The sequence below is a fragment of the Hylaeus volcanicus genome, chromosome 5 (assembly GCF_026283585.1).
Source record: "Hylaeus volcanicus isolate JK05 chromosome 5, UHH_iyHylVolc1.0_haploid, whole genome shotgun sequence".
Lineage (NCBI taxonomy): Eukaryota > Metazoa > Arthropoda > Insecta > Hymenoptera > Colletidae > Hylaeus > Hylaeus volcanicus.
This window is the reverse complement of record NC_071980.1, coordinates 11,317,783-11,330,759: the sequence shown is the minus strand read 5'-3', so window position 1 is coordinate 11,330,759 and position 12,977 is coordinate 11,317,783. Positions and strand designations below refer to the sequence as shown.

The 12,977-nt window shown below is 45.9% G+C and overlaps 1 protein-coding gene across 4 annotated transcripts in view; it reads left to right on the top strand.

Moving 5' to 3' along the window:
- LOC128876865 (zinc finger CCCH domain-containing protein 13-like) overlaps positions 1-12,977 on the top strand; it is an 82,955-nt gene that overhangs the window by 56,684 nt on the left and 13,294 nt on the right. The window contains exons 3-5 of one of the 4 annotated variants that reach the window (XR_008457138.1): positions 5,609-5,783; positions 7,003-7,236; positions 7,321-10,180. Coding sequence is in view for 3 of the 4 variants with exons in the window: in XM_054123617.1 (XP_053979592.1) it covers positions 5,609-5,783; positions 7,003-7,236; positions 7,321-7,530 (619 nt within the window). In the remaining variant the exon portion in view is untranslated. Of the gene's footprint in view, positions 1-1,258; positions 1,690-5,608; positions 5,784-7,002; positions 7,237-7,320; positions 10,181-12,977 lie in introns of those variants that run through there. The other 3 variants (XM_054123617.1, XM_054123620.1, XM_054123619.1) reach the window with 3 other exon arrangements.

The window sequence follows — 12,977 nt, the reverse complement described above, 5'->3', positions numbered from 1 at the left end:
AACCACTCGTTATAGCCAATATCTAAGTAGTCTATACCTTTAGTCAGACCACAAGGAGTATCCCAAAAAAGGATTCACTTGGATCACACAAGAATAGAAGAAGTTACAGGGAAATCACAAACAAACAAATATTTAATTCAACATTAAATAAATTCGCACCAGTGAACCACTCGTTATAGGCAATATCTAAATAGTCTATACCTTTAGTCAGACCACAAGGAGTACTCAAAAAAAGGATTCACTTAAATCACACAAGAATAGAAGAAGTTACGGGGGAAATCACAAACAAACAAATTTTTCATTCTACATTAAATAAATTCACACCAGTGACACGTGCCTTGAAAATCTTTAATATCAAAGGATCAGTCCTTTTTCGCGCGATAAACAAGTGTAGGTCGCGCGGATGATCCTCCTCCCTATAAATAACCGTGTGACTTCGTGAACCGTGGCGATTTCCGCAATGAAAATAAATCCAACCGCGCGCGTAACCGTCGCGGTACGCTCGTGGTCGTCAGTTCGCGTCTATTCGCAATCATTTTTCCGTGGACCGCTCGTCGATAATCAAACAAACCATGGGCCTTCATTCCGTGCGGATTATAAACTCGATGCGCGAGCCGGGAAGCGGCAATTTCGCGATGTTGCTACAAACGTCCTGCGATCCTTCTCCCTGTCGTCTAATTTGCACCATTCTTCTTGTTTTATGATCCTCGTTCGCTGGAAACTGTTAACACGCTGTTTTTGAGGTACAAGGTACTATCTTTTATTTTACCAGATGGATGTAAATTAAGAGTTTATTCAATTTGTTATATCCAGCTTGAGAATTTTATGCGCTCGTAATATTCTCGTGTATTTTCTCTACGGAGAATATATTTATCCAGGCAGAGAGTGCACAGGTAGTAAGGTAGAGGACTGTGTCGACAATGCAGGGCACTCTGTATCATAGACGATAATACAGAGCACTGCGCTGGCAATGTAGAACCCTCCATTGATAAACACTGCTACTAGGGTTCTGCCATTGCCGAGTCTTATCGACACAGTGCTCTGCAGTGCCGACAAACAGCTCTACCTTACCATTCCTACTAAAATAGACAACCGAGTCCCACGTTTCGCGAGGAGTAGACAGGAGATGGCACAGGCAAACGCGCGCTCGAATAGTTTTCTTTCCACGCGAGAAGAACGTTCGATCATCCCGACGCTTTCCCATCGTTCCACGATTATCTTTTTGCCTAGAGAAAGTATCTCGCGCATAATTTTCCAGAGACCAATTGCGTTTGCCCGCGAGCATTTTGCACGTTCTCACCTGGCTGGTGATCGTCGCTGGATGACTCAGACGTCAGTCACTCCACGTGTGGGGCGATAACGCGTAAGACAAAGAGAACTCGTGGCTAATTACTTCAGATACCTCCGAAGGACATTTGTATAAGTCATCGCTGTATACAGTGTCAAGTTCGTGAAATCAGAAGGCGCTACTCCGCAAGACATACATATTCTATACCTGCAAGAGTCTACCGAATACTCCCGACCACAATTTGTGCTAGCTACATTTAGAAGCCACCTACTCAGAGAAGATCGCAGTTCAAAAATGTCAAAGGCCTCGGGGTCGGAAACGATGAGGACCAGAGTTTCATCCTGAACGACAAACTGCAGAGGCGTCACACGACGCCTCAGTTGCTCCCAGGCGCGGGCCCCAGGATGAGTCCGAAAGGACCCAGCCAGGAGGGTCCGAAGATGGAAGTGAGGGTGTCCTGCACGACAGGTCCTGGCGGGGAACCCCAGGGGATCCGAGTGAGAATCCCCGAGCCCAAGAAGAGGCCCATGAGCCCTCCTCTGATGGAGACGATGCGCGCCAGGTGTCCCTCTGTGCCCGAGAAGGAGTTCTACCGGAAGACCTCGTCCCTGGATCGTCGAGACAGGTACCCCACGTTGTCAGGGGCCGAGATCAAGAGGGGACTGATCCCTGGATCCGCGGATCTGCCACGGGGCAAGAGGAACCCCATGCTGGACAGGAAGAACCGTTTTCCGACGATATCAGGCGCGGAACTGAAGAGGGGCATCGCTATCGGAAGGTGTCCTCTGGAGGATGGGCTAGATCTCAGCCTGGCACCCTGGCCAGGGATGAAGTGGGCCTGCGTGAGGGTGTTGCATCTGTACTGTAAGGTGTTTGGCCAGTTCGAGCTGTTCGAGCTGATCGTTAGGTAATTGAACCAGAGAATGCGCATGGCTTCGTTTGCGAACGATTCAGTTCAGGCGTGGATTTATTGCAATGGTGTGTTTATCGCTTTGGCTAGCCGTTGACGTTTGCTTTTGTGTTGGATGAATGCACTTTGTTCGCCATCGACTGACAAGGAACTTTTACTGTGTCGATAAGAGTCGATACTCCATAATCCACAGACGGTCACGTAGATTGTCCTGCTGGTAACGTAGGTCACTCTATCGGTAAGTCCCTGACTAGCTAGAAACCTATATCACCGAATCTCCCGCCTTCTATTTGCCTCGCATGCTGATAATCGAGGGTTTTCGCTATCGAGCATCACTCGAGGTACTCTTGTGCTTCCATAGAGCGCGACGTGAGATCATTATCTTTATTTTGAAGTAATTTATCGAAACCAGAACCCCTCGAGGGCAGTTCTCTTCATCTCTTCTAGCTGCCATCGTATTAATATTATTTGGCTACCGTGTAACTGGGAAGTGTTACTGTGTCGATAAGAGTCGATACTCCATAATCCACAGACGGTCACGTAGATTGTCCTGCTGGTAACGTAGGTCACTCTATCGGTAAGTCCCTGACTAGCTAGAAACCTATATTACCGAGTCTCCCGCCTTCTATTTGCCTCGCATGCTGATAATCGAGGGTTTTCGCTATCGAGCATCACTCGAGGTACTCTTGTGCTTCCATAGAGCGCGACGTGAGATCGTTAACTTTATTTTGAAGCAATTTATGCAAACTAGAACCCATCGAAGATACTTCCCCTTAAACTTCTCTTTTCTTCGTCTCTTCTCGCTGCCATCGCATTAATATTACTCGATTCCTTTTTACGTTTTCTGGGATTCCGCTCGAACGACGTCGCTTACAAGCGTTTACGCGTGTATAACACCCATCTCGGAATGTCGAGACAAATCGCTCGGTTTATATATCGTCTGAGGAATTAATTGCGTCGCTATAGTCCCCTCGACCGGACCAATGGACGCAAATAGGTGCGCGGCAGCTCGTAAATTATCCGCTGAAAATTTTTACCGCGCTTTAAACCTCTTAAAGCTTCTCTCGCGACTCTTCCAAACACTCTTCTCAAACAATGACGCTTCCATTAGTCACTGTACGCATAAAAAAAAAAAGAAACTAGGATTACAAATTAGAATTTAGGGGAACCCACGCCCACGGTACCATACTCTCGGTATCTCGGCCGTTTTCTCGAATCTCCAGAGCATTTCATTCGAGGAAATGTAGAAGCAGAGTCGAAGGGAAAGGTTCCTCCCTCTGGCAGTTACTTTTTACGAACGCGGACCAGATTCGAAAGATAAACGAAAACGGCGAATACACCGTGTCCCAATTTCGTCCCGACTTTCTCCGAGGAAAGAACCCTCGACGAATTTACGATCCGCAAGTTTGTATCCGTTTGTATCCGTATCGATTCGGCATCGACACCCGACCACGCGGCACGCGCTAATGGCTGCCTCGAACGTCGATCGTGCATAATCAAGGGGATGCATTTGCCAGAGGTATTCATCGCCGTATCACCGCACCCTTCCGGACGTGTCAGCTCGAAGGTCGCCGCGCCGCGACCTTCCCCTTCCCCTCGTTTCTGCATTCGTCGTCGATAACGCCGCGATAAGCGCTCTCGGACGACTCGCTACCCCCGAGACCCTTATCTCGGCCGAGGGAGGAACGGGCGGAAAGTAAAACACTACAGAGGCGGGAGTGTTCCGTCGAGGAGGAGTCCGCTCGTAAATTCGCCGAATCCGATTTACGGTGACAAGTCGAAGGGACAGGCGGGGAAACTTAGCCGCGGAATCGGCGCTGAGGAGCGCTCGTTAAATTTAACAGTGCCGGTAGGCGCATTAATGGGCTGCCATAAAGTTAGGCTTCATGGAAACGCGATCCAGCCACGGGAGCGTCATTATTCGTAACGCGCTGGTTATGACCTGAATTATTTCATTTTCTTTCGGGCTATCTCCCGAAACGGCAAGTTCCGCGTAAAAGAAAAATTTACACAATTTGCGTACACGCAAGAGTTAGAGAGAATGAAAATCTAACTAACTAAACTAACTGATCGCGAACCGCCACCATACTTACGCTGTACCATACTTAATGATTTTCCGCGACAAGACATATTTTTTTTCTCAGAAAATCACTTCGTTGCTTTGTGACGCACTAAGACTAAATTGTAACGGAATATATTTTTTAATCGACTTCGAAACGGAGGAGGTTACTCGATTCGACACGTATATTTTTTTTTTTTTTTTTTTTTATGTTACTACAGTAAAATCTTATACGCAGAAATTTGTATAACGATAAATGCACAGAAACCATCCCCACTGCGGACCACTAATAATACCAGCTACGGCTCCTTGATGTTCTCCCTGCTAATCTAAATCTAATTTCACTTTACGAGAAACGACTTTCTCGTTAACGAATCCGACGACCTTCGCGAATCACGCGGTCGAAGAAACGATTGTTCGCGAAGGAAGAGGCTCGCGACACCTTTATGAAATTATTCCTCCGGGGCGGAGCGAAACGATCGCCGTAATGTCACGTCCGTAATGCCAGGGAAACGGTCGCCTTGTTTGCCAGCGGACCGTAACTCGCGACTCGCGAAGAGCTTTTGAGCGATAAACAGTTTCACCCGTGCCCTCCTCCTTTTTCCGTCCTTGTGCGATAACGTCGGATCTCTACTTTAGACGGACGTCCAAAGATATTTCATGGAGTCTACGAATCTTAGGGTGGCTGTAAATTAACGTTGACGCCTGCGAATCGATCAGGAAGATCCGTCGTTGTGTAAACCACCTGATTTTTATTATCTCGAATAACTCTCCAGTCGACTGCTCTGCGCGAAATTATTTTATACACGAGGTGTCGCGTTTGTTCAGCGAATTCCCCTTTGTTTATCGAAGAGACGTCAGAGAAAGATGTTTGTATTAATTAGACGATTAGCAGGACGCGCGTTGCAGAGCGCAATAAAACTCGATTAGAGGCTTTATCAGGGCTGAGGCGTATCTGGAGTTAATGAAACACCACGGACAAATATTTATCGTCCGTGATATCCTCGGTCTAATAGATACGTTCAACAAGCTGTTAACATCCGTTCCACATATACTCGGGGAGAACGAATAACTTTTCTAAGGGATGGGGAGGGAGAGAGTATTAGTCAGAGTATTAGTCTTCTCTAGGATTTTTGTTTAACCCTCTGTTGCGTGAATCTCGTTTTATTTTTCCTTTCGAAGGTTTAGCGTGCATACCAATATTAAACACTTCGTTTCGACGTGTCGATTTTTATTCACCGAGACTAACTATATATATAGGCCTATGTGAAAGGACTAGGGCTCGGTATTACTATCGATACCATTGGTTAAAGAAGGGGCCAGTCTCGAGAGATTCTGTTTTCTGTTCCAGAAAGAATTGCACGAGTTGCAAGTGCCCCAGAGAGGCGCACGACGTGTGCCACGAGGAATGGGTGTCAGTTAGGTCTCGATTGGGCCTCAAAGGCGATGAGTCCTCCTCGCCAGTTGGCTTCGACCCCAGAGAGAAGGGCCTGGCTTGGGCGCCACCTGGCCTTCCGGCCCACAAGGTCGGTAATTTTCCATCCAGCACTCGATTACATAAAACATTTACCATCGACATACTATTCACACGATATCCTAACAAGAATATTACCCGCCAATTCGCGAGGTTCTGCCGAGGAAAACGAGTACAAACACGGCCATATTCGGACTATTTTTAACGACACATTATTTGCCATAATTGCTGCCCAACTATGAAACGCTTATAAGTAAAAGTGGCCCGATCAAGGCCGTGTTTGGACTCATTTTCATCGCGAGAACATGCCCAATCTATTCGTATGCACAAAACGTATCCTCATCGAGCAACATAGCAAAGTACAAATTTCAATTAGGATATTTATCGTGATATCTTCGCGGGAGTATCACCAATGAATCAACGAGATTCCGCCAAAGAAAACGAGTACAAACACGGCCACATTCGGACTATTTTCAACGTTACATTATTTGCCATAATTGCTGCTCAACTATGAAACGCTTATAATTAACAGTGATCTGATCTAGGTCGTGTTTGGATTCATTTTCATCAGGGAAACGCTAGCTCTTTATTAGTGATACTTTCATGAAAATACATAGACATTTCAAAAATCTTTAATACTTTAGAGACAATATAAATTGTTGTAATTCAATGTGCTACAATTCAATATGTTAAGCGTGAGATTTCACTTCCTGGCTCCGTCTTGCCCGGATCTTTATTTGATTCGACCGCGAAAATTCAATAAATGATCGCGACGTTGAATTCAACAATCGCCGAAACGATATGAATCAGGTTCTAATGAGATATTATACGGTTATCGGAACGAGTCGTTATGCGTTCACGGTTAAGTAGCCGGTATACACGCGGTGCTTGGCACGATTCCAGTTTTCAATATTTTCCAAAGCCCATAGCGTAAATTAGCGGTCCGAGGCTGGTCTTTATCAACATGACAGCGGATGCTTTATCGTTCGACGCTTCCTGAGGCCGCGGCCCACTCGTGTTAACGATATTTTTATCGTGACGTTTTGCCCGCGCGATACGGTGACAATTTTTCCACGTAATCATCCCCCTTTCATGTTTACATTTATTCCAGAAAAATATTCGTATAATTCCACTCGCATTTTCACAAAAACATTATCAATGAATTCCCGACGGTTTTCCGAAGAGAATTAACCCAAACACGACCCCAAAACGACGTTGTGTAATTCGTCTGGTTAAGCGTATTACATCCAGCTCGGATTTCCTTGTTGCAGGTGGAGGAGTACTTTTCCATGCTGCCAGAGATCTCTGTGCCGCGATTGGGCACGCCCGGAGAAAGATACAGGGACCGACAATTGGCGATTCAGCTGCCTAAGCAGGACTTAGCCAGAGCCTACTGTCGCCACTTGAACCCGAACCACGCCAGCAGCGCTGACGATTTTATGGCCGCGAGAAACGAGATCGCGCTGGACATTGGAAACGTGCAGGAGGTGCTCGAGAGAGATATCGTAGGTTTCAAGAAATTAGAGTTGAAAGAGATAAAGTGCGATTTCATTTTCATGCATCGGGTTCTATCTTTTTTTTTTTTAAAGAATTGCGGAGCGTGCCACATGCCCCTGAAATACGGCAGCCTGGCCGTGTCAGCGAGTAAACTGGGTCTTCTTTACCATCCGACGTGCTTTCAGTGCTTCGAGTGCACGGAGCTTTTGGTCGATCTCGCCTATTGCGTGCACAACGACACCCTATTCTGCGAGAGGCATTACGCCGAACAGCTGAAGCCTAGATGCGCGGCTTGCGACGAGGTTTGTACTTTTTCCTTTTTCTAGATCACTAATGGTAGCTGTATCAGCGACAATTACCGGTAAAGTCGAGTCGCGAGTTAGAGAGCAAGTAGTAACAGACAGCACCAGTCAGACATGGCTACCATCTGTTGCTAAGGTAGACACCTGTAAAGCTCTGACCCGTAGGTAATCGAAATTGTTCTATGAATTTAATATTCGAATATTTGATTGACATTTAACACTTCACCGACCGGTAGTCTGTTAATAAACTTTTTCCTAAGACAACCAATACTTCTTTATCTATTATTAAAATATCATTCTATCCTCCCGTAATTATATGAATTATGAAATATTATATAAATGTTAACCACAAAACGGTTCTAACACATAAAATAAATATTAAATAATACTAACGTTGTTAAAATAATAAGTATTATTGAACTTAATTGTATGTTCCTTTGCTACTGGTTAGTAAAGTGTTAAGTGTCACGAGTATTATTGAACTTAATTGTACGTTCCTTTGCTACTGGTCGGTAAAGTGTTAAGTGCCACGAGTATCCTCCGAATACTCAAATACAAAAGAGATCATCTACAAATAGTCATAATCGAACTATCGAGCTCGCATCCACTGCTAGATCGAGCCAGTTACCAACTGAGATTCGTCTTTATCGACGCGACTTTACCCACCGCGATCCTCCTTACTCGCACCAGGTACATGCTACAATCGATCGCATTCCAATCGATGCTCGAAGCGTCTCTCGAGTCGCGTTTCAAACTCCACAGCGGGAAGCGCTCGATTCGAACGATAATTTCTCCTTTTAGACGATTTAGAAGAAGACATAAAAAAGTTCATACTCGCCTCGCTTCGTCCCCATTTACGGCAACGAAGACCAGAATCCTGGCATCGTGGACCGAGCATCCTTTCGCCAGGCATGACCCTGGCTGTCAAGCAATGAAAATCAATGCACTGCGCTTTTTATTAAGACTTTTATTAGACTTAAAAAAAAAAAAAAAATCTAAGGAGCCAAAACTCGCATTCATTCTCACAACTACGTACATGCACGAGGCCTCTTTGAGGACAAAGTGTCCAAGGTGCCCATAAGTTAAGACGACCCTGGTCATAGCCGCCAGTTCGTGGCTAAACCATTAAAAATCGACACGGTCCACTTTTATACCGCGTGTTCCCGTCATCGGGCCACAATTTTTCATCTCTATCCGAACACACGGTTTCTCGACGCGACGATTAATCTCCCCGCGACAGTTTGGACAGCGTGGTCGGTTAATCGTAAACAATTCCGGCCGCTCCTAAAATATCTGGAGCATAATGATATTAAGTGTCGCGCAATCGCGTTGTTCGGCTGGTCGCGCGGGAACTGGGCCGCTTTCGGCTTTATTTAGATGGACGGAAATAGGAATCGCGTATGATACACGCGTGCCCGTCACCGTTCGGGCTGCGCAATGCGAATTATGTTGCAAAAACGTGAATAATCGGCGACGATACAGACGAAACTTGCGACCGTTTCATCCGCGATCGCTCGATGACTAACAAACCAATCCTACACCGGGGATACTTTTAAACCGTTGCTCATCACGACCATGCTCGATCCGTGTATTCCTCAGGTTTCTCGGTTGAGTACTATAGCAATGTTTGTTCCTTTATTAACCGACTTCGAAAAGGAGGAGGTTATTCAATTCGACATGTATTTCATAAATTTTGGACTTTCGTCTCCAAGGGGTACAGCAAAGTTTGTATAAATGCTAAAACGCGGGATCGAACTGGTGCGTTTCTGATAGAGTTTGTACATTCTCTGATGTTTTGTCGACATGGTTTGAACGTAGAGAAGGACAGGGAATAAAGGAAGAAGACGAAGAGAAAAGATAAAGTTTCCATACAATGGATGAACTAGGGATTGACTGGTGCATTCATGGTAGAGTTTGTACATTCTCTGATGTTTTGCCGACATGGTTTGAATGTAGAGAAGGACAGGGAATAAAGGAAGAGGACATACAGGAAGAGGACATACAGGAAGAAGATAACACTGTTTCTGGGCATTTATGAGAGAGAAATTTGTGCATTTAAAGAGACTTTACTGTAACACCACTCTAGAGGCTGAAAAAAAAGGCAACTAATTTCAAGAGTATCGCAGAAGGAATAGGACTACTATCGAAATTTTCGGCCAATTTCCGGAACAGAGAGTCAGGAATTCAAGCGCGAGTGGCCTGCGGAACGTCAGCTGTCGCTGTTCGTTAGGCGCGTAGCGTTCGTTCGTGTAACTGAATTGGTTTTCTTCCAACCGGAAACCCTGTCGTTTAATCGTGCCCGCCGCGGGTCGGTAATCTATTTTGATTTCTTGTCGAAGCTCCCACCACGATCCGCGGCCTGTCCAGACACCGAGAACGGTTCCCCGTCTTTTATTAGAGTCAGTCAATTGGAGGCGAACCGAAAGCCGAGCTAAACCGCGAGAATAATCGAGAGGAACCCGGGTTCCGTCCTGATCCGTCCATAAACGAGAAGGGGTGAGCCTCAGAGGGTGGTACTCGCCCTCGAGAGTCGTTGTTCCGTGTTTCGATCCAGCCGAGACCACTCAGAGACGCGGAGAATTGTTCGCGTCTGCGAGGACGTAACGCACGCGACGGTATCATCGGCGGGAGAGGTGGTCTCGAGTTTCCGGTAAGTGAAGCGAGCTACACACGAGCCACACGCCGCGAACACTGACCCCCCTCCCACCCGGTAGATCGTTTGGTCGAGGGCTATTAGTCTCGATCTGTCATTGGCAGCTGAGAAGAGTGCCAAGGGTAATCGCTGGCTTAAGTGGAGTTACCTACAGTTGGACACATATAAGACACCACTTGCTATGGACATCGACTCTATCTGAAAATTTGGATAGCGCGTATTAGGCTCTATTAACAGCTTCGAAGAGGAGATTCTAGAGCTTCTAGAGCTGGCTATACTCAACCACACATAAGACACCACTTGCTATGGACATCGACTCTATCTGAAAATTTGGATAGCGCGTATTAGGCTCTATTAACAGCTTCGAAGAGGAGATTCTAGAGCTTCTGGAGCTGGCTATACTCAACCACACATAAGACACCACTTGCTATGGACATCGACTCTATCTGAAAACTTGGATAGCGCGTATTAGGTTCTATTAACATCTGAGAAGAGAGATTCTAGAGCTTCTAGAGCTGGCTATACTCAACCACACATAAGTCACCATTTGCTATGGACATCGACTCTATCTGAATATTTGGATAATGATTATTAGTCTCGATTTGACATTAGCAGCTGAGAGGAAAGCTTCTACAGCTACCTATACTCAACTACGCCTAAGTCACCACTTGCTATGGGCATCAACCCTATTCCTCATCTACTTGATAATTGTATACAGCATCTATCTTTCATTCTCACCCGATAAATGAAATTCTAGAACATCTAGAGCAACCTATAATCAACTACACATAAGCCACTACTCGTCATGAACATCGACCCTATCTCCCATTTATACAATAATTGTATACAGCATCTATCTTTCATCCTCATTTGATATACAAGATTCTATCTAGAGAATTTAGAGCCACCAATACTCAACCACACTTACGACACCACTTGCTATGGACATCAACCCTATTCCTCATCTACTTGATAATTGTATACAGCATGTATCTTTCATCTTCACCTCATATACAAGATTCCAGAGCATCTGGAACCACGTATACTCAACCATACCTAAGTCGCCACTTGCAATGGACATCAACCTTATCCCTCTTCTACCCAATAACTGTATACAGCGACCATCAGTCATATGCACCCAAGAAGAATGCCTCTAGAGCTACATGCAAGGATCAGTTGACTCCCCCAACTTAACAAGACAATAAAGTACAAAAAGCACTCTGACAAAAACACGCATTCCTGCCTCCCAGTCGTTCGTGCCAACTCGTAAACAGTCGTCCAACTCGTAAAGTATCGCACGACGTCTTCGGTCGGTGGACGCGACGCGAGCTCTTGTCGATGATCTCGGAGGACGCTCTCTGAGCCACGGGACGGGAAACAAACGGTCTTTATAGAAAAGCATAGGCGTGACGGTGACGCAATGCGTCGTTGTAGCGTCTCCGTCGTAAACCTACCCCGTCCTGGCTATTTTTGGAGCGTCGTGGTTCACATGCTTCGCATCCGTTGGCGAAAAAATGGACGGTTTGGCCTGCGGGTCGACCTGTCGTCGCGACGCCACCGGACTCGGACTCGGAACGCGATCGCGTTAGCAAGGCCTCGTTAACCTTTTGGCGAAGGGTTGAACGTGGAGCATGGGTTAAACTCGTCGCGAAACTTTGATAAAGTTAAGGTGGTTGCATACGATTACCGAGAAATTCAGTTGTATGGAGATGGGATAGGTATTAACGTAATGGGATTAAATCTACTCGAGTTATCTCGCGCAACGCAAAAACAACTAGATAACAATGTTTATCATGAGGTCGATAAGGCAGGTTGTTTTGTTGATAACGTAGATCGTCCTGTGGGTATGACAGATTGCAGAGTTGGTAATGTAGAATACTCAGTCAGAGTGCACTGCATTACCGACGAAGTGGTCTATCTTACCAGTAGGTGATCACTTTCTTTACACATCTTTAACATTCTAAGTTCTATGACTGACAAACGTTTCCTACATGTTAGTACGCGTTCTGTGGAGTCGTAAAGAGAGTGGAGTCCGCGAAAATGGTTGACTCTGGAGAGGCTCCATGCACCTGGCACCAATCGGGACGACGCAGAGCCGAAGGAAGGTCGTCCTACGGTGGCCAGACACAGCCGCAAAGTTTCCGGCGGTCTAATTCGGTCGGCTCGCGAAGTGGCTCCGCCGAGATCTCGGTGGCACGCTTTTCTCCGACCGTGGCACACGCGTTCGATCATCGACCGAAATAACATTGGCATTGTTCCGTTTCCCTCCAGAAGAACCGGCTTTCGTGGCAAACCGGGTCGACTAATTTCGACCCCTTCGCTCGACACGGAGTGTAATGTCGCGCCTTGTACGGCTGGAACGCTTCCACGTCGATTCGTCGTTTAATTTTTCTTTCTTTTTTTCTCTTTTTTTTTTACGGCTCATCGATCGCTGGCGGAGTCGCGAAGAAAAGCGCGGTACGGTTCCTTGTCGAGGTCAAGGTCCATCACGCGACCGGTTGCCAAACGAACGGTTACGAACGAGAAATTAATTTTGGGCGGTTTCATATTCTTGCATGGAATGTTGGAAGCAGGCAGGAGTAGCGAACTGTTCGAATATCGAAGTATTCGAATAGTTGAGTGTATATTGTGCTGTTTGAGTATTTGAGTAGGTGAATACTTCCCAATTCGAATAATCGAGTAATTCAATACTTACCAATTCGAATAATCGAATAATTCAATACTTACCTATTCGAATGCTTGAGTAATTCAATACTTACTACCTATTCGAATACTTGAGTAATTCAATACTTAC